The sequence below is a fragment of the Rhincodon typus genome, chromosome 24 (assembly GCF_021869965.1).
Source record: "Rhincodon typus isolate 14 chromosome 24, sRhiTyp1.1, whole genome shotgun sequence".
NCBI classification, from domain to species: Eukaryota; Metazoa; Chordata; class Chondrichthyes; order Orectolobiformes; family Rhincodontidae; genus Rhincodon; species Rhincodon typus.
Genome location: NC_063355.1, coordinates 44,228,747 through 44,251,524, shown reverse-complemented (window position 1 = coordinate 44,251,524; position 22,778 = coordinate 44,228,747). Strand labels below are relative to the sequence as shown.

Genomic DNA, 22,778 nt, shown 5'->3' with positions numbered 1-22,778 from the left:
ACCCCGATTCCTGACCTCTGACCTTAGCACAGCAGACCCAACCCCTGACCAGTGGGCCCCACCACACCGAGCTGACGCATACCCCAACCCACTCCCAGAGTCGCAGGGACTTGTTATTCAGCCTGATGCATCCCCCAGGTCCTGAGCCCTATTTGATAACATCTTCCTCAACCACTCCTCGTGGGAGCGAGTTCCACATTCTCCACACTCTCTGGGTAAAAGACGTTTCTCCTGAATTCCCCATTGGGTTTATTTGTGACTATCTTGTAATTATATTAGACCTGAATCAGATCACTCCTCAGTCTTTTCTTTCTTAGAGACAAAAATTCCCGACCTGTTCAATCTCTCTGAATGGCTATTACCTCCCATCATGTATTGGACCATCTCCAGTGCCTCGATAACCTATATGTATAAATCAGGAGCCAGAATGATCAACAGCAATCTGAAGTATGGGCTAATTCAGGTTTAACAGAACATGGAGTTCTGAGGAAGGGTCACTCTGATTTCTCTCCAAAGATGCTGCCACTCCTGCTGAGCTTTTCCAGCAAATTCTGTTTTTGTTTCTGATTTCCAGTATCCACGGTTCTTTCAGCTTTTTAAAAAGAATATTTCTGCTTTGCAGGAGAATGCCCCAGTGTCTGAATGGTTGTGGGTTGATATCTTGCTACTTTTCCTTGTTGGCTTCTCCCTGTCCTTGTGTTTGTTGAATTATTTTGGGGGTTTCATTGTGTATGTATTGCTGATATATTGACTTGTTTTACAGGCAGGCAGTGCAAGTTGGTAAAAATGTCGTCAACTCTGATATTCGATGAAGATTATGTGACGCAGCTAGATTACAAGATGTACTCTTCTGATACCCTGGATGATGATGAGGTGTCAATATTGCCTCTGGTAGTTTTCTGCATTATCCTCCCGCTGGGAATTTTGGGAAACATGCTGGTGATATGGATTGCCAGTACAGAAATGAAGAAGACAGTTGGCATAATATGGCTCTTAAACCTGTCCATAGCTGACCTCATTTTCACTGCCATGTTGCCCTTTTCCATTGTTCAACAAGCCATGAACAGCCATTGGCCATTTGGAAACTTCTTGTGCAAACTCGTCAGTTTCACAAACCAGCTGAACATGTTTGCGAGTGTCTTCTTCCTGTCTGTGATCAGCCTGGACAGGTGTGTCTTCGTCATGTTGCCGGCTTGGTCTCAGAACCATCGGACTGTTAAGTTTGCCAAATGGGTTTCTGGGGTCGTGTGGATTTTGGTGACAGCCACCAGCTTTCCGTTCTTCCTGGTCCGTGGTACTAAAGAAGACACGTTCATAGGAAAGACCCATTGCTTCTACACAGTGGAAATGGATATCCTCAGTGCTTTTATAGTGACCAGGTTTGTTCTGGCCTTTCTTATCCCTTTTATTATCATTGTTACCTGCTATACCATCATCACAATCAAAATCAGACGCAAGCGGAAGAAGGTCCCCTCCAGATTGTACAAACTTATCAGTATGATTATACTGGCATTCTTTGTTTGTTGGCTGCCCTTCCATGTGTTGAACATTATACATGTTATGACTGACAAAGAACTTAAAGCCTGGCTGCCTATAGTCACCAGTGTGGCCTATGCCAACAGCTGTATCAACCCCATCTTATATGTGTTCACTGGTCATGGGTCAACCTTTAACTTCAAGAAGAGGATCAAGATGACATTCAGAGCATTACAGGAGGAGCTAAGCTACAGTGGATCCAAGTCTGAGAATAGGCAAAGCAGAGACATTGTTGAATCGATGCCATGAGGAACACGATCAGCTTTGTGTGACATACTGTGCTGTCTCTCTTTGATGCATTCGTATATGTGTCAGTTTTACTCCATGTCCTAAACCTTAATCTTCAGTTGCAAGCTCTTGCAGGTGTTGAACAAAAAAAGAGAAGATTCCTTTAGCCCTCTTCCTGTCACTTGTCAGTACTCAGCTTCCCTCTAATTTCTCTTTTCCTGCTCTGAGGAACTCTGAAGTCTGTGTGTGCCAGTGGTTTCCAGAAGTGGAAGCCAATGCATTGATATACCGATTGTCATGCACAGGATCTCCGAGTGGCTGCATAATTGCACAGCTGTATACTCCATCGCCTTCGTTGATGTCTGATAATGCCCCAACATCTAACAAACTGATTTCATAATCTTTCCTGTGGGAATAGATTCTACACCCTCACCACTGTCTGGGTGAAGATGTTCCTCATGAAGTTTTATTTGAATTATTGATGACTGTCTTATCTTGGTGAGGCTGATGCATTGAAATGCTTGAGTTATTAATTGAAAGTACAAACTGATAGATGTATCAGCTTCAGGAGCTGTTAGCCCAGTTAAAAGAATCACGATGATAGTCATGTTTGGGAATTTTTCAGGGGTTCTGGGGTGTTTTATACAGTGGCTTTATGTATTTGGGATGTTGTACAATCTTAAATTGTTCCTTACTTTTTAAATATTCAAGACAAGATATAACTTAATAATTGGAACTTGACTTTTGTGGAAACGCAGAAGAATAGTTTCAAAATTATAACTTTCTGCTTGTCTTCCGTCTCCTGGTTGGTATGTCAGAATGCCTTGAAAAGACTTGCTCCTGATATCATTGTTTATCATAACTTGTGACCTGAGCATATAAAGCGCAGGGTGCTCCATCTTACCTTAGACCACTTGAAGCATAGTGCTCCACTGAAAACATGCTCCTGTGCTGTAATCTAAAGAAAAGCTTAATTTTTGCCCTGACCTGTATGTGCTTGCAAAATGTACCACTTGTGCTTTATAGTTAGTTATAAGAAATATCTGTTTTGTTCTGCAATGCCATCATATCCACACCCTGTTACTTATCTTACAGGAGATAGCATAAACATCGTCATATCAGATAAAACACCCTGTTGGGGGGAGAAATCATACTCTGGTACCAGTAACAGCTGTGAATAAAAGACTGCAATATCTTAGTTGGAAAACTAACTGAAGACCATTTGAACAGTAACTTTGAAGAACAAAGAATTCAATCAAAAGGAGAATTTCTCACCCATAGACATTGTCATAGAGTCTCTGCAGTGTGGAAAAGGCCATTCGGCCCAATAAGTCCACACCACCCCTCTGAAGAGCATCCCACCCAGACCACTGTATTTTCCATGCCTAACCCAAATAACCTAAACATCCCTGGACACTATGGGGCAATTTAGCATGGCTGGTCCAACCTTAGCTTCACATTTTTGGAATGTGGGAGGAAAGTGGAGCACCCAGAGGAAACGTACGCAGACACAGGGAGAATGTGCAAACTCCACACAGACTGTTGCCTGAGGGTGGAATTGAACCCAGGTCCCTGGAGCTGTAAGGCAGCAGTGCTAATCGCTGAGCCACCGTGCTGCCCCAAGCAGCATTAAAGTGGCACAGTACCAGGTTTTCAAAGCAGAATCATGGATTGCAGAAACTCCATAATGGATTGAGCCCTATAACCATTCCTATCTCTTGAACCTCCCCTAGCCTCTACATTCCTTCAAATCACAGAATAACTGAATTATTATAGTGTAGAAGGAGGCCATTCCTATCTGCACTGTCATCCAAATGAGGACCATGAATTAGTTCCTGTAGTGATTGTAATGAAGTCAGCCAGCTAGGCCTCATGGAATATGAGTTCCCTGATTGGGGCTGTTAACCAGGTCCAATCAGGGAGCCCTGGCTGACAGATAATAGGAAGAGCATCAGGGAAGCTGACACTCTGGTCAATGACTCTGAATAAGGCAGTACTAAAGTCAAGGACTGGTCATGTATAAATAAAGGGTGACTTAATGACTGACACTGGCCTTTGTGGAGTTATTTCAGTTCCATTATGCTCCCCTTTCATTTCAAAAACCACCTAATGCCCTCTGTAAGGCCTTGACTGAGCCTGCCTTCACCCCACCTCTAGGCAGTGCATTCCAGACCTTAACTATCTCTTGGGGAAATAGTCTTTCTTACATCACATTTGCTTCTTCAGTCACTTAAAAACTGGACCCCTCATTCTCAATGCTTTTACAAATGGGAACAATTTCCTTGTTAACAACAACTTGTTAATGTCCTTCAGATGATGTTCACTGTCTCCACAGGAACTTACAACTCTCCCAACATTATAACATTAAACGTTATAATTTTCCCCTGCACACCAATATTGTGATCATGAATACATTTCAGAAAAGGAACGCAGGAACAAATTGTTTTCCAGCCTAAAAATAAGCGATTAGCTATGACTTATGGTTTCTATCCAGATGCCAATTTTGCCCATTTTATTACACGAGCTATAACCTTTCACCCAGTTAATTCTGTCTCACTGTGTTGAACAGCTTTGGGAAATCCATGTACACCACATCAACAGCTTTGTCCACATCAACACTCTTTGTTAATGTTTGAAAAACTCTGCCAAGTTCTGTAAACTGGATTTTTTCTCAAGAAATTCCTGTTGGTCCTCCATAATTAATCCACATTTGTCCATATGATGATTAATTCCTCACATATTCTATCCTCCTCCGGCCCTTACATGCCTCCCTATCACTGTAACCACCTTCAGCCCCCGACACCCCTCCCTATCTCTGTAACCTCCTCCAGCCCCTACACCCCACCCTACCTCGGTCACCTCCTCCAGCTCCTACAGTCCTCCCTACCTCTGTAACCACCTCCATCCCCTACAGTCCTCCTTATCTCTCTAACCTCCTCCAGCAACTACACCCCTCCCTATCACTGTAATCTCCTCCAGCCCCGACAGTCCTCCCTATCTCTGTAGCCACTTCGGGCCGCTACACCCCTCCCTATTGTTGTAACCACTTCCAGACCCTACACCCCTCCCTATCTCTGTAACTTCTTCAGGCCCCTACACCCCTCCCTATCTCTATCACCTTCTGTATCCCCTACACCACTCCCTATCTCCGTTGCCTCCTCTCGCCCTACATCCCTCCCTATCTCTGCAACCTCCTCCAGCCCCGACACCCCCTCCCTATCTGTTACTTCCCCCAGCCCCCACATCCCTCCCTATCTGCTACTTCCCCCAGCCCCCACAACCCTCCCTATCTCTCTGTGGGTTTGGTGTCACATGTGGGTTTGGGCCAGGCTGAGACAGAACAGACCTAGCTAACCTGAAACAGCGAGGAGGTAGAAATGAGTATTTTTCAGTTTGGAATGTGTGTTGTTCCACAGGGATCAGTGCTGGATCCCCAACTGTTCCCTCTTTATAGACATGATTTAGATGAAGAAATGGAAGTTATATTTGCTGACGATACAAAGAGAAGTAGAAAAGTTAGTAGGAGAATACAAAAAGGTGTTGATCGGTTAAGTGGGTGAGTAAAGATGTGATGAATAGAGTATAATTTTGGCAGGAAGAGTAACAAAGCCTATTATCTAAATGGAGGGAGATTGTAGACCTCTGAGATACAGAGAGAGCTGGCTCTCCTTGTCCATGAATCATGAAAGCAGCAAGTGATTAGGAATGCTAAAAGAATGTTATCATTTATCATCATCAGAAGTCACAAGACCCTAGGTTATAGTCCAACAGATTTATTTGAAATCACACACTTTCGAAGCGCTGCTCCTTTGACAGATGAAGTCCTGACGAAGTTCACCTGATGATGGAGCAGCGCTCTGAAAGCTTGTGATTTCAAATAAACCTATTGGACTGTAACCTGGTGTCATGTGACTTCTGACTTTGTCCACCCCAGTCCAAAACCGGCACCTCCACCTCATCTTTTATCACGAGGGGAACTGATGAGAAGAGTAAGGAGGTTATGCCTTAATTGTACAGGGCACTGGGGGAATACACCTGGAGTACTGTGCACCAATATTCCTGCTCCGTGGTATCGCACACATACTCAGTGTCATGTCAACTCATTGACTTCCACATGAGGAACCTTGAAGGTCTGTGGGCCTCCGTCCAAAAATTAGGCAGAATGTAGTTGTGCACTGATTTGGTCTCTTTCTTCAAGGAAGGGCATAAGTGCACTGGTGGCAGTGCAGAGAAGGTTTACTTGATAGATTCCTGGAATCAGAGGGTTGTCTTATGAGGAAAGAGTGGACTGGTTGGGTTTATATTCACTGGAGTTTAGAAGAGGTGGCTTGATTGAAACATCCTGACTGGTGGGTTTGGATGGAATGTTTACTGTTAATGGAAAGAAATTCTCAGAGGGTTGTGAGCCTTTGGAATTATCTTCTTGTAAAGGTGGTGGAAGAATGTCTGGTCAGGATTCATAGCTTAACAAACCAATAAGCTGATTAAACTATTTATTAATCCCTCCATGGGCAATGTGCAAGTCAACAGCTGTGTATTTTACACTATGACAGCCACTACACTTCTCTAACATGTAATCAGTTGTAATGAGTTTTGAAAAAAAAAGTAAGCAAAGATTCTATTCTATTTTATGTAACTGCAGATGCTGGAAATCAGAAACACAAACAGGAATTGCTAGAATAACTCAGCAGGTTTGGCAGCATCTAGAACATAGAACATAGAACAGTACAGCATAGTGCAGGCCCTTCGGCCTGCGATGTTGTGCCAACCTATTATCATACTAGGATCAAACTGCCCTGCATACCCTACATTTTACTATCCTCCATGTGCCTATCCAAGAGTTGCTTAAATGTCCCTAATGCATCTGACTCCACTACCACTGCTGGCAGCGCATTCCACACGCCCACCACTCTGTGTGAAGAATCTACCTCTGACATCTCCCCATACCTTCCTCCAATCAACTTAAAATTATGCCCCCTCGTACAAATCGTACATTTCGGGTCCAGTGACCCTTCCTCAGAATTCAGCACTTGATGTGCTTTGTGTCATCTAGGAATTCCAGAAGATACTAGATAAATGCAAGTCCTCATTTATCGCTTTGCTAGCGTGACAACAGAAATCCTACATGAAGAGTCCTTACCTGTACATGATGCTCTGAGATGTCCTGGGGACACAAACAGCCAAATAGAAGCACATAATTCACAGCTCAATTGAATCCGAAGCAGGCTATTGACTGAGTCAGCAGTTATCAAAGTAATGTGGTACCTGTTCCAATAAATAGTGTTGATGTGGCAGGCTTCCAATATTCGTTACAATCCTGGAGATATGATGCATTGTATTAAAATGGAATTTAAATGGAGGGGCAAATGAAATGAGATAATTAGTTTCCATCTCATTTTTCACTGGACACTCATGAGAGCTTTCAGAAGCTTAAACGAGGAGACTGTGAAGTGTCTCTGATTATTTGGCTCTCAGTCTATTTCTATTAAAATTGAACATGGCCTGGAGCAGTCAGTTTCTGGATTGACTCCAAAACCTGAAGGCAATGAAGAAAGTGGATTAACAGCCCCACCATGTGGCACTGAGCAATACCTCAAGGCAGAGATAACAAGGTGTAGAGCTGGATGAACACAGCAGGCCAAGCAGCATCAGAGGAGCAGGAAGGCTGACCCTTGAGGGTCTAGGCCCGAAACGTCAGCCTTCCTGCTCCTATGATGCTGCTTGGCCTGCTGTGTTCATCCAGCTCTACACCTTGTTATCTCAGATTTTCCAGCATCTGCAGTTCCTACTGTCTCTGATACCTCAAGGCAGATCGCTGCATGGATTAGCGACCACATCAATGAAGCACAGGTCCAACACTAAGACCAGAGCAAATATTGTCCATGGGCTTTCACGCACGGTGTGGGTTTTGCAATAATAGTTCAGTGTTATCTAAATGCAACGTAAATCAGGTACATAAATTCTGTTAACCTGAAGATCTCTGTTGGGCTTATTTAGAGCTAAATTAACACAGACAGTGCAGTGTTATCAGCAGACACACCCTTTGATATGAATGCAACAGTGCTTGTGGCCATGTGATAACAACCAGGTCCCTTCGTTCATTTGCAGGTTGAGTCTTAAAGGGACATCATTCCAAAGTCAACTTTTCCTCATTTTCTAAAGACAGCTTTCATATACAACATGGGTGGCTCAGTGGTTAGCACTGCCACCTTACAGCGCCACGGACCAAGGTTCAATTCCATCCTCGGGTGACTGTGTGGGGATGTGCACATTCCACCCGTGTCTGCGTGGGTTTCCTCTGGGTGCTCTGGTTTCATCCCACAGTCCAAAGATGTGCAGGTTAGGAGGATTAGCCAGGGGTAAATTGCCCTGTAGTGTCCAGGGATGTGCAGGTTGGGTGGATTAACCACGGGAAGTGTAGGAATAGAATAGGGACGTAGGTCTGGATGGGATGTTGGAGGGTCGGTGCAGACTGAATGGTCTGACTCCACACGGTAAGGATTCTAAAAACACAGAAACCTTGAGTGAGAGTAAAATTAGCTACACACAGACAGGATTATCAGATTTACAAATACAGAAGTCCAACTGCCCATAGATCTTTCAGATCTTGTTAAAGTGTAACTAACCATTTGGGATGTGAATTTTACCCTTGGTCTGTAGATCTGTGGTGATTAATGTCCTGGTATTCGATCAGACTGTTGCTGCTTGCATGGCTGACGTATGGCACCCTTCCCTCAGCTGCATCCTGTCACTTCTCAGCGTTACTCCATTAAGTGTCATGACTTCAGAAGACTTGGGCTCACTGCCCACTGGAAAGCTCTATGGGTGTTATTATTAGTGGGGGGGTGGGCATGACTCTGACATTTTGTCCTCTTGTGTAGTTGAGATAGTTCTACACGTTGTATGTTGGTCATGCACGATCTTCATCCTCCTTTGTTTGTTGAGGAGTGTGTCCCACATCATTCAGAAATTAGATGGTGGTGTCTCAGCATGGTCAATCTCAGTGGTTTAGGAACCTGTGAACAGGAGTAGGCCATTCGGCCCCTTCAGCCTATTCCACAATTCAATGAGATCATGGCTGATCTGTGGCCTAACTCCATACACCTGCTTTTGACCCATATCCCTTAATACCTTTGCTGAACAAAAATTTATCTGCCTCAGATTTTAAATTAACTGCTTGTCAGCATCCACTGCCGCTTGTGGAAAAGCGTTCCGAACATCTCCCACTCTCTTCCTGTATATGTCTAGAAGACTTTGACCAGATCACCCGTATACTTACTAACTCCTGGAGAAAACAGGTCTAAATTTGTGTAATCTTTCCTCATAACCTCCCCTTGCAAGAGATGGGTGAGATCCTAAATTAATAGCTCTCATCACTATTTATCGCTGAGAAAGGTATGGATGCTGGGGAAATAAACAGTGATGTCTTGAAGAGGGTCCACATTACAGAAGGGGAGGTGCTGGAAGTCTTAAAATGCATTAAGGTACATAAATTCCTGGGACTTGATGAAGTTTATCCCAGGACTTTGTGGGAGGCTAGGGAGGAAGTTGCAAAGATATTTGTATCATCGACACCCACAGATGAAGTGCCCGAAGATTGGAGAGTGGCTAATGTTCTGCCACATGGACTCTAGCAAGGCCTTTAACAAGGTATTGCATGGTAGGTTGTTGAGTAAGGTGAAATCCCATGGCATCCAGGGAGAGCTAGCCAACTGGATACAAAATTGGCTTGTTAGTCGACGACAGAAGGTGGTGGTAGAGGGTAGTTTTTCAAACTGGAAGCCTATGACCAGCGGTGTGCCACAGGGATTGGTGCTGCGTCCACTGTTATTCATCATTTACATAAATGATTTGGAGAATTTAGGACGTATGGTTAGTAAGTTTGTGGGTGACACCAAGATTGATGGTTTGGTGGACACTGAAGAAGGTTATCTGGGAATGCAGCGAGATCTTGATCAACTGGGCCAGTGGGCTGAGGAATGGCAGATGGAGTTTAATTTAGATAAAGGCAAGGTGTTGCGTTTTGGTGGGTCAAATCAGGGCAGGACTTGCACAATCAATGGTAGGGCCATGGGGAGGGTTATAGAACAAAGAGATTTAGGAGTACAGGTTCATGGCTCTTTGAAGTGATAGCTCCTTGAAAGTGGAGTCACAGGTGGACAAGGTGGTGAAGAAGGCTTTCAGCATGCTGGCTTTCATTGGTCAGAGCATTGAATATAGGAGTTGGGGTGTCTTGTTGCAGCTGTACAAAATGTTGGTGAGGCCACATTTTGATTGCTGCATGCAGTTCTGGTTGCCCTACTATAGAAAGGATATTATTAAACTAGAAAGAGTGTAGAAAAGATTTACTAGGATGCTACCTGGGCTGGAAAGTTTGAGTTATGAGGAGAAGCTGACTGGCTGGGACTTTTTTCCCTGGAGCATAGGAGACCGAGGGGTGACCATATAGAGGTCTATAAAATCATGAGAGGCATAGATAAGGTAGAGAGCCAACAGTTTTTCCTCATGGTAGGGAAGCCTAAAACTAGAGGGCATAATTTTAAGGTGAGAGGGGAGAGATACAAAACGGACCAGAGGGGCAATATTTTCACAGAGGGTGGTGAGTGTTTGGAACAGGCCGCGTAGTGGTGGAAGCGAGTACAATTTCATCATGTAAGAAACATTTAGACAGGTACATGGATGGGATAGGTATGGAGTGATATAGACCAAATGCGGGCAAATTTGACTAGATTAATTGTGAAAACTGGGCGGCATGGATAACTTGGGCGGAAGGACAGCTATGACTCTATAATGTAACCCCTGACATCAAGGTATCATTCTTGTAAACCTACACTGTCCTCCCTCCAAGGCCAGTATGTCCTTCCTAAGGTGTGATTCTCACAGTTTTTCAATGGGGCCTAACCAGGATTTTGTATAATTGCAACATAACGAGTGCATTGTTATACTCCAGTCCTCTCAATACAAAGGCCAGCATTCCATTAGCTTTCTTGATTTTTTTCTGCACCATGTTTTTGTGATATTTTAAAGATCTATGCACCTAGACACCAAGTGTCTTTGGACATCCATTGTAATTGACCTCATACCATTGAGAAATCCCCTAATCTGTCCTATATTAGTCCAAAAATAGATAACCTCACACTTGCTTACATAGAACTCCATCTGCCAAAGTTTAGCCCATTCACTTAGTCTATCAATATCCCTTTGTAATGTTATACTATCATCTACACATCCACAATACTGCCTCACTTTGTGTTGTCAGCAAATTTGGATACATGACTTTATCCGAATTATTAATAAATAATGTGAATAATTGAGGTCTTAACACAGATCCTTGTGGGACACCATTGTCACATGCTGCCAATTTATGTACTAACCATTATCCCTACTTTCTGTCACCTGCCATTCAATCAATTTCCCACTCATGTCAGTGATCTACCCTCAGTTCCATAGGCTTCTATCTTAGTTAACAATCTCTTATCGTGGGACTTTATCAAATGTCTTCAGGAAGTCCATATAAACGACACCCATAGACATTGCCCTGTCCACTACCTAAGTCACCTCTTCAAAAAATTCAACAAAGTTTACCAGGCACGACCTACCTATTCTGAATCCATGCTGATTCTCCCTGATTCACTGAACATTTTCAAGGTGTTCAGTTACCCCATCCTTAATTATAAACTCGAACAATTTCCCTACCACAGATGTTAGGTTAACTGGCCTGTAATTCCCTGGTTTTCTTCTTTCGCTCTTCTTAAAAAGCAGAGTGGCATGTGTAATTTTCCAATCCGGAGGGACAACTCCTGTACCTATGGAACTCTGATTATAGTTAGAGGGTCTACAATGTGCTCTCCCTCCCTCCTTTAACACCCTCGAATGGAAACCATCAGGCTCCAGGGATTTGCCACACTTTAATTCCGTTAATTTCCTCATTATTGATGTTTTACTCATGTTAATTTTATTCGGTCCCTGTTCCTAATTCACTATTAATTTCCTTGGGGCTTCCAGCAAGCTATCCTTTTTGCTGCAAAAACTAAATCAAATAATCTGTAGCATGTCTGCCATTTTGCCATAGTCATTGACAATGTTCCCACGTTCAGTTTTTAGTGGTCAATATTGCACCTGACTACCCACTTTCCCTTTATGTAAATATAAAATCTCTTCTTATTGACTTTGATGTCCTTTGCAAGTTGCCTTTCATAATCCCTTTTATTAGCTCCTCTAAGCTGCTTTGTGGCCTTTTACTGGTCTTTTGTACTTTTCCCATTCGGCAGGATCTGTAATGATTTTTGCATTTTTAGATGCCCTTTCTTTTAGTTTTACGCTGTGCCTTATCTCTGTAGTTGCCTGTGGCTGTTTTTTTTCTGTAAAGTGGGGACCTTCCCTCTCGGGGATATAAGCAGGTTTTGTATTTGCCACACCTGCTGAGATTTTCCAGTAATTTCTGTTTCTATTTTAGTATTTTGTAATTGGTTTTCTGAACATAGCCTCCGCTCACGGTGGTAACTCCATATTCAGAGGTGTAGCCCTGGCGTGTAACATGGTGATATAAAAACCTTGTTTTATTGCCCTAGAGTTCGGGACGAGAGATTTAATAGTGTGAACTATTTATACAGTGAGTCAGTTTGAACTGTAAAAGGATCAGAGAGTATCTGGCATCTCCTTTATCACACCAGGCTCCATTTAACGATAACTTTCCATTTTAACCCTTGCTTCTTTTGCAATTCACATTAAATCTATGCCCTCTCACTCTTGTCCTTTTTACAAGTGGGGACAGTTTCTCCCTATCTACCCTGTCAAGCCTGCTCATGATTTTGAAAATCTCTGTCAGATCTCCTCTTGGCCTTCTCCCCTCTCCTCCTAACCACTTTAATCTATCCTCATCACTGAAATTTCTCATTCCTGGAACCATTTTTGTAAATTGCTTCTGCACTTACTCCAATGAGTTCATGTCCTTCCTATAATGTAGGGCCCTTTAATGTACTGCATGCAATACTCCACTTGAGGCCTAACAAGTGTTTTGTACAAGTTGAACATCACCTCCCTGCTTTGTACTAAGTGGCCATATTAAAAAAGCTGAGAACACTGTACTGTATGCTTTATTAACCTTTTTTTCCCCTTTATTCATTAACGGGATGTGGGCATCACTGGCTAGGCAGCAATTATTGCCCATCCCTAATTGCCCAGAGGGCAGTTCAGAGTCAACCACATTGCCGTGGGTCTGGAGTCACATGGAGGCCAGACAGGTAAGGATGGTACTTTCCTTCCCTAAAGGGCATTAGTGAACCAGATGGGTTTTTCCCCAACAATCAACAATGGATTCATGGTCATCATTAGATTCTTAATTCCAGATATTTATTGAATTCAAATTCCACCATTTGCCATGGCAGGATTTGAACTGCCTGGATTAGCAGTCCAGCGATAATGCCACTAGGCCATTGTCTCCCCACAATGCTCTCCACCTGTCCTGCCACCTTCAACGATCTGTGTATTCAAACGTCCTTCCACTCCTGCACCTCTTTTTGAATTGTACCACGTATTTTATACTGTGTTTTGATGTTCTTCCAACCATAGTGCATCACCTCACACATCTCTGCAGTGAACCTCATGTGCCTCCCATCTGCCTATTCCACCAAGCTGTCAAAGTCCTTTTGGACTTCCACACTGTCCTCCTCACAGTTTCCCAGTTTGGTGTTATCTGCAAAGTTTGAAACTGACCCCTGCAAGCCAAGATCGAGATCATTAATATATATCAGGAAAGGCAAGGGTCCCAACACCAACCCTTGGGGAACTCCACTACAAACCTTCCTCCAGTCCAAAAAAAATCCATTGATTATTACTCTGTGTTTCAGTTCACTCAGTCAATTCTGTATTCACATTGTTACCGATTCTTTTATTCCATGCACTATAGGTTTCCTCACAAGTCTGTTATGTGGCACTTTGTCGAACACCTTCTGAAAGTCCATGTAAACCACATCAGCAACATTATCCTTAGAGGGCCTTTCCATTACCTCATCAGAAATCACCAACAAGTTAGTGAAAGATGAACTTCCCTTTAGAAATTCATGTTGACTCTTCCTAAACAACACACTTTTTCCCATGTGATGACTAATTCTATCCTGAGTAATGGTCCCAATGGTTTGTGGTTGGGTTTCACAATGAATTGCTTACTGACAGGTAAGTATGGAATCTCACGATATCAAATACTCAAGTAAATATTCCATGCTCAGGAATGATTGGATTGTGCTTGTAACAGATCTTTGGATCCAAACGTAATTGGTTTGCCATTTGTCTTGGGTCCTAGCCGTCTCTGTGAAGCATTGAGTTACAAGGTTGCCTTTTTCCTTGGGTTGTAACACTGCAGACTGTGGGCTGAGAATCACATAGAATCATGCCCTACAGGGCAATAGAGGCCATTCTGCCCATCTAGTCTGCACTGACCCTCCAAAGAGCACCCCACTCCCACCCCTGTAATCTTGCATTTCCCATGGCTAACCCACCTAGCCTGCTCATCCTTGGATACTGTGGGATGATTTAACACGGCCAATCCACCTAATCTACACATCTTTGGACTGTTGGAAGAAACCGGAGAATCTGACACAACCTGGAAAATGTAACCACATAGACAGTGACCCTGGGCTGGAATCAAACCTGGGTCCCTGGTGCTGTGAGGAAGCAGTACTAACCACTGGGCCACGCTTTCTGCTGAAAAAGCTTGACTGAGAGACTTAAACACGCATGTCAATGGTCATCCTACTGCACATATAGTCTATCTTTCTTTAGGAGCTCCCTTCAGTGGGGATGCTTTGCTGGAAAAGGATGGAAAGTCTGGAGCGAAGAATTTGCGGGAGCCAATATCTCTATGTAGATTTTTTTTCTCTTGTACCACAGGCAATTTTAAACATCTTTAACTTTGCCTAGCTCAGGACAGATTCCACAACAAGAGGTGTTGTGCGTCTTAAAAGCTACTAAGGTAACTAAGTCCCCTGGTCCTGATGGGATCTATCCCAGAATATTGAGGGAGGCAAGAGAACAAATTGCTGGAGCATTGACAGACATCTTAGTATCCTCCCTGGCCACAGGTGAGGTCCCAGAGGACTGAAGAATAGCCAATGTTGTCCCATTGTTTAAGAAGGGTAGCAGGGATAATCCTGGAAATTACAGGCCTTTGAGCTTCATGTTGGTGGTATGGAAATTATTGGAAAAGATTCTCAGGGACAAGATCTATACGCATGTAGAAGCAAGTGGACTTATTAGCGATAGACAGCATGGTTTTGTGCGAGGGAGGTTGTGCCTCACTAACTTGACTGAGATTTTCCTAGGAAGTGACAAAGATGATTGAGGAGGGAAAAGTGGTTGATGTTGTCTGCATGGACTTCAGTAAAGCCTTTGATAAGGTCCCTCATGGCAGACTGGTACAAAAGATGAAGTCACATTGTATCAGGCTTGAGCTGGCAAGATGGACACAGCACTGGTTTAGTCATAGGGGACAGAGGGTAGTGGTGGAAGGATGCTTTTCAGAATGGAGGGTTGTGACTAGTGGTGTTCCACAGAGATCAGTGCTGAGACCTCTACTGCCCGTGGTCTAGATAAATGATTTGGAGGAAAATGTAACTGGTCTAATCAGTAAGTTTGCGGACGATACAAAGATTGGTGGAGCTGCTGATAGTGAGGAGGGTTGTCAGAGGATACAGTAGGATATAGATCAGTTGGGGCGTGAGCAGAAAAATGGCAGATGGAGTTTAATCCAGACAAATGTGAGGTGATGCATTTTGGAAGATCCAGTACAGGTGGATATTATACAGTGAATGTCAGAACCCTTAGGAATATTGATATGCAGAGGGATCTGGGTGTGCAGGTAGATAAGGTAGTACAAAAGGCCTATGGAGTGCTTTCCTTCATTGGAAGGGGCATTAAGTATAAAGATAGGCAACTTTTGCTGCAGTTTTATAGAACTTTAGTTAGGTCACACTTGGAATATTGTGTACAGTTCTTGTCACCACACCACCAGAGGGATATGGATGCTTTGGAGAGGGTACAGAAAAGGTTTACCAGGATATTTCCCGATATGGGGGATTTTAGCGATGAAGAAAGGTTGGATAGACTGGGTTTGTTCTCACTGGAACACAGGAGGTTGAGGGGCAATCTGATAGAAGTTTATCAGATTGTGATTGGCATAGATAGAGTGGAAAGTATGAGGCTTTTTCCCAGGGTGGAAGGATCAATTACAAGGGACGCAGGTTCAATGTGTGAGTTGGGGGGGGTAGTTTTAAAGAGATGTGTGAGGCACGTTTTTCACACGAAGGGTGGTGAGTGCCTGGAACGTGCTGCCAGAGGAGGTGCTAGAAGCAGACATAGTAGCAGGATTCAAGAAGCACCTGGACGAATACACGAATAGGAGGGGACTAGAGGGATACGGATCCTGTAAGTGATGTCATTCTTAGTATGGAATGGCAAAATGTGTCAGCACAGGCTTGGAGGGCTGAAGGGCCTGTTCCTATTGTTGTATTGTTGTTTGTTCCAACATGAATATGTGTGGGTAAATCCACCCAGCGTTTCTTCCTGTTAAAAATGCACTCTTCACAGTGAGTTGTTGTCATCAATGAGCGAACCTTCTGATCGTGTTGTTCTTTGGTTTTACCCATTACTGCAAAATCAGATGCACATCCAGGCCCACTCCCAGTAATTCTGTCCACATGCTATGGGGACATTTCCAGACTGACAGATAAACCAAACTTCCATCTCTGGAAGCAGTATCTTCCAAATGATGTTCTGAAGTTATGGATCTCCTGAGATTCCATGGCTAAGTGATCTGGTCAATGTCCACATTTAGAGTCAACTTGGAGAGGAATTTAACTCCAGTGACAGAACAGAAATAGCTTGAGAAACTCAGAAGAACTTCTTCAGCAGAAGGGTGTCTGCTTTCTTCAGTCTTTCCAGCAATTCTGGTTTGAGCTCCTGTGAACTTGGAATTTACTTTTTCTAGCATTGTGTAGGCATTCTTTTAGGCAGAGGTTTAGCTGGCTTGGATTTTGACATACTCTGGTTACACTGTTCTTCCTCAGTACACAGCTAATTGCATGTCTCGAGCCTGTGTGATGATCCAAATGACAGATGATTCCATTGCATTCTGGATCATTCAGGTCATACTGACTATTTTCTTAAATGGGAGCTCTTCTGGCACTTTCTGGGAGGTGTGATTGATGTAATTGTGCCTTCTCTGAGGTGTGATCCAGCACCACCTTTCAACCTTCCTATGGAGGTGGAACCTATCCAGCTACAATTGTTGTAAGTCCTGGACTGACCCGATGTGAGTATTTTTGCTGCTTTCTGCTCCCATGGGATTTTGGTGATCTCATAGATTGTCGCAAAATTGAGACCCATACACACTGGTCATCCTGCCACTGCTCTTACACTTGTGTCTCCAGGCAACATACTTGTGGTTTCCAAGCAGCATTGAATTTTATTGGACCAGATCTAAAGAGCATGAATAGGAAAGGTTTGGAGGAATGTGGACCAGGAGCAAGCAGCTGGGACTAGTTTAGTTTGGGATCATGTTCGGCATGAACTGGTTGGACTGAAGGGTCTGTTTCCGTGCTGTATGACTCTATAACTGGACACCCATTGTATGCAATTAATTTTATGGTTGTTGTTTGTACTATTGAGTTCCAACAATTGTGTTAGATGTCCTTCAGAATTCAGACTGATAGGATTATTGTACTGGTTCATGTATCAGTCTCTGTTTTGAATGTGTATTTGCTTTCTTTGGGCAAATGATATTGGCGATGGCAATAGATTCTTGTTGGCTGGATTCACCCACACAACGTCTGACATTCACCATGGGCAAAACCTGCTCATCCTCTAGGTGGAAGTTGTTCCACTCGGGGTCTTGACTCAGCTGTGTCTTGCTGTGAAATTTGTGTATCAGCTGAAGTTTACACAGGTGTGTTTTAAGGGGAGGTGACGGCCTAGCGGTACTATCAATATTTCATTGATCCAGAGACCCATGGAATGTTCTGGAACATGGGTTTGAATCCCACCATGGCAGATGGTGGAATTTTAATTCAGTAGAATTCTGAAAAGAGTCTAATGGAACAAGAAACCATTGTCTAGAGGAAGAAACCACCTGGTTCAGTAATGCCCTTTAGTGAAGGAAAACTGCCGCCCTTACCTAGTCAGGCCTACTTGTGACTTCAGACCCAAAGCAATGTGGTTAACTCTGAAATGGCCAAGAAAGGCATTGAGTTGTCTCAACTGCTTTGGGGCAATTAAGGACGAGCAACATTGTGCTGACCCAGCCAGTGACTCCCCCGTCCCATGAATGAATAATGCAAAAGGCATATTTCTTGCTGATCTTACTGCTGTACCTGCCTTCAGTTTAATGTGACCTTGCTGTAGCATCTGGCTGCATCTTTGAGGCAGATTTCCTGAATAGGAGGGTCCAGTGTCCTTTTGTACCACAATTCTTGCATAGATCTTAGACTGCAGGGCAGATTCATGATGGGTGTGACAGACTATACACGCCACATATCCTTCTTGCTTTTTGTGTCCTGGTTACAATGCCCATACTGTTTGCTGTACTGAATGCTTGCAGGTGCTACTCTCTGGCTAAAATGGCTTTGTATTTTCTGCCATTGCTTAGTGGTGGATCAATGCTGTGATCATTCATTGTTCCCAAGAGATCTTTATCAAATACTTCAGTACATATTGAGGCAGTCACCAACTCAATTCTCTGCTCTGACAGTTCAGCCTCTGAAAAATCACATCTGCTGCCATTGTTTCACCAACAATAACGAAATGATCTATTGATTCCTGTGCATTTTGTCTTCAGAGCATCAATTTTTAATAATTAACTCTAAGGTTTGTCTCATGTGCTGTTGATCTTCCAACATGCTCCATATTTTTTTCAATCACTTTTGAGCCAAGGGTGTCACTGGCTGGGCCCAGCATTTATTGCCCATCCCTAGTTGCCCCTTGAGAAGGTGGGGGTGAGCTGCCTTCTTGAACCGCTGCAGTCCCTGTGCTGTAGGTTGACCCACAATGTCCCTTAGGGAGGGAATTCCAGGATTTTGACCAGCAACAGTGAAGGAACGGCGATATATTTCCAAGTCAGGATGGTGAGGGGCTCGGAGGGGAACTTGGAGAAACTTGAAGTTCGAGGTGGTGGTGTTCCCCTGTATCTGCTGCCCTTGTCCTTCTAGGTGGAAGTGGTTGTGGGTTTGGAAGGTGCTGTCTAGGGATCTTTGGTGAATTTCAGCAGCGCATCTTGTAGGTAGTACACGCTGCTGCGTCAGTGGTGGAGGGAATGGATGCTTGTGGATGTGGTCCCAGTCAAGTGCTTTGTCCTGGATGGTGCTGAGCTTCCTGGGTGTTGTTGGAGCTGCCCCCATCCAGGCAAGTGGGAAGTATTCTATCACACTCCTGACTTGTGCCTTGTAGATGGTGGACAGGCTTTGGGGAGTCAGGAGGTGAGTTACTCACTTTAGGCCACCCAGCCTCTGACTTGCTCTTGTATCTGTGTGAATCATTCTGGCCTCTTCACTGCGATATTGACTCTGTATAATCCCTAACTATCAACTACTTTTGAGTGTTTTCACAGCTTGCCTAACCAAATCTGCAACAGATTGACATATAAAGCATAGCCAGTTCTTTCATCAAAAAATTTGAACTTGCTTAGTAGATCTGTGGCTTTCCAGTTCATGCTGGGGGGGTGGCAGCATTTGGTATCCACCTTTTTCTTCTCGCAGGCTGCGCTTAGTGTTCTTGGCCTGAAACTGATTTTTGGGCTTGATCTGTTGTCTTTGCACTGAGTGCAGCGTGTGTTTAAATTTAGGCACACATCCTCTTACTTCAGCATGGAGCTGCCTCCTGAAGGCCATTCAAGTTAAAATCGCATTTAGGGGGTAATTCAGTTGCCTGCTGGTACGTACTTGGCCACCTCACAGTTACTCACAGTTTACAAAGAAAGATTATTTTCTTCTGTTCTTCTGTACTGTGTGAACTCCAGGATTGCTGTTATACTTTGGAAAAAACTTACAGGGGTGTGTGGAAAGAAAGCAGAATTAATGTTTTGGGTTCTCTCCAAAGATGCTGCTAGTCTTTCTCCAGCAATTTCTGTTTTTGTTTCTGATTTCCAGCATATGCAGTTCTTTGGCTTATCATTTGCTGTTATTTTTTGTTTGCTTTGATTTCCCGTTGCATTTGTGTTTTTAAGGCTGGTTTCTTCTCTTTCCATCACTGAAAGAAAAAGATCCCAGCTGTGGACCATGTAATTAAAATTCTTGTGATTTCCAAACGTAACATAACTGACCTGCATGGAATTCATTTCCTTGAACTTCTCTGGTTGGGCTAGTTTCAGTTAAGGTAACACAAAGAGAATAGAGTAATTTCCAGACACAACCTGTGCTTCAAGTGCTAGAGCGCAGACAACCTGTAGTCTTGTGATAACTTCTGGGTACTTGGTGTATTAACATGTTGAGACCCAAAGGGATATCACTGCAAATGTGAATGCACAAGTAATTTGCCCTGATTTGCATGGATAATTGGCATTTGGACAAGTTAGAGATCCTGGGCCAATATGTACCAACCAGCATCACTACAAACATATTATCAGCTGAGACCAGGTGACAATTCCAGATACAAGACAAAGTTAGCGCACTGGAGTCTTTACAGGACAAACAGGGTTGAAAGGGTTAACTTCTGAGGACATGGTTGTGTTCCCTCGAGTATTTGACTATAAAAGAGAAAGTGATCACATTGAGGTATTTAAAATGATTAACACGTTTGATAGAGTCGTGAGTGAGAAATTATTTCCTCCGCTGAGGTCAGTTCAGAACAGGGTGATAGAAACTTTAAATTGGAGCCCAGCTGTTTCACAGTATGTCCAGAAGATGGAACTCTTTCCCCAATGTCCCGCTGAGGCTGGGGGTGGGCTGTCAATTAGAAAGCTTAAACTGGAGGTAGACATTTGTCGACTGAGGTAATTAAGGGCATATAACAAATGCAGATTGAGGAACAGATTGGCCATGATGAAATTGAAAGGCAGAACGGACTGGAGGCTCTGAACGGCCTCTTCCTGTTGCTATATTCCATCTTAAGAAACAAAATGCAATCTCTCTCTTTCTCTCTCACCCTGTAACGGCGCGTGCTTTATTTCGAGCTGGGGCTGTCTGCCAGACTTGTGATCTGCTTTCTCACCACATGAGTGTGCTATGAATCTACAATGGCCCTGCTGCCTTTCTGCTGCTGTGACATTGCTGACAGCATTCGGCAAAGTGCACACTTCAGTGCTCCTGCTCGCGAACATTGCACAGCAGTTACCATCCATCAGGAGCTGGGCCCTGACAATCAGCTGGGCAGTTTATACAGCCTGTGGAGACTAAGGCAAAGCTGGTTAATTGATAGTGCCAGTTCAAGATTAGTACCTTAAGTCAGATGGTCATGGGTTCAAGTCTCACTAAATATCTAGGCTGACACGGTTGTAAAAGGTGATGGTTCTGAAGGAGTTAATGTTCATGTTCCATTAGCTCCACCCATTTACCTGATGTCACACACAGTCTGTGGGTGGTGACAAGGAGACCAACTCTATTGTTTGGAGATGGATCTGTACCACCTCTCTAACGTCCTCATAATTATACATGACCAAATGTAGTCAAACTGACTGCTATCAAATGAACAAGGAGCAAGAACAGCCATTCAGCCCTTCAAGCCTCCTCCTCAATTCAATAAAATCATGGTTGATCTGATTGAACAAGGAAAATGAGTTGGACCAAACGGTCTGTTTCTGTTCTATATGACTCTAACAAAAAAATAGTATAGCACAGGAACAGGCCTTTTGGCCCAATAAGCCTCTGCTTATGCATGATGCCTTTCTTCTCAATACCTTGTACCTGTACAGAGTCCGTATCCCTCTATGCGCTGCCTATTCATGTATCTGCCCATACGCCTCTCAAACATTGCTATTGTATCTGTCTCCACCAGCTCATCTGTCAGCACATTCCAGGAACTTACCACCGTCAGTGTAAAAAACACACACTCCTGCTCCCTGTTCCTGGCAGCCTGCAACTACAAAATGTATTTGTTTTATCTTTCTCCAGATACAACTCAGTCTGCAAATATGGTTTAAGTTGTTTTTAAGTTGTGACATCACCTTCAGAGCTCTGTTCCTAGATTCACCCCCAGGTTCACCCTGACTGACCCCACTCCTCAGGTGTTTATCGTGCTGTTCACCCCCAGGTTCACCCTGACTGACCCCACTCCTCAGGTATTTATCCTGCTGTTCACCCCCAGGTTCACCCTGACTGACCCCACTCCTCAGGTATTTATCCTGCTGTTCACCCCCAGGTTCACACTGACTGACCCCACTCCTCAGGTATTTATCGTGCTGTTCACCCCCAGGTTCACACTGACTGATCCCACTCCTCAGGTATTTATCGTGCTGTTCACCCCCAGGTTCACCCTGACTGACCCCACTCCTCAGGTATTTATCGTGCTGTTCACCCCTAGGTTCAGCCTGACTGACCCCACTCCTCAGGTATTTATCGTGCTGTTCACTCCCAGGTTCACCCTGACTGACCCCACTCCTCAAGTATTTATCGTGCTGTTCACTCCCAGGTTCACCCTGACTGACCCCACTCCTCAGGTATTTATCCTGTTGTTCACCCCCAGGTTCACCCTAACTGACCCCACTCCTCAGGTATTTATCGTGCTGTTCACCCCCAGGTTCACCCTGACTGACCCCACTCCTCAGGTATTTATCCTGCTGTTCACCCCCAGGTTCACTCTGACTGACCCCACTCCTCAGGTATTTATCGTGCTGTTCACCCCCAGGTTCACTCTCCTTCTCTCTATCACTTTGTGGACTGACCTCCATTGTCACCTCAAATCTGTATTTCTGCCTACTCCTGATGTCCTACTTCCCTTTCTGTGCACCTTGGCTTAAGTTTTTCAAGGATTCTGCTTCCACCAATTTTTTGGGAAGAGAGTTCCAGAAGATCAAGGTCGTCGTCAAAAATAAA

At 43.9% G+C, this 22,778-nt stretch overlaps 1 protein-coding gene across 1 annotated transcript; it reads left to right on the top strand.

Annotated features, from left to right (window-relative positions):
* Nucleotides 1–829: 829 nt before the first annotated feature.
* Nucleotides 830–3,216, top strand: fpr1 (formyl peptide receptor 1). The gene has a single exon (XM_020518314.2). It carries the CDS (start codon nt 841–843, stop codon nt 1,783–1,785), a length of 945 nt encoding a protein of 314 aa, XP_020373903.2. The 5' UTR covers nt 830–840; the 3' UTR covers nt 1,786–3,216.
* The last annotated feature ends 19,562 nt before the right edge of the window (nt 3,217–22,778 follow it).

Excerpts from the sequence above, each read along its gene's own strand:
- fpr1 (XM_020518314.2), top strand. The coding sequence starts at position 841 with ATGTACTCTTCTGATACCCTGGATGATGATGAGGTGTCAATATTGCCT.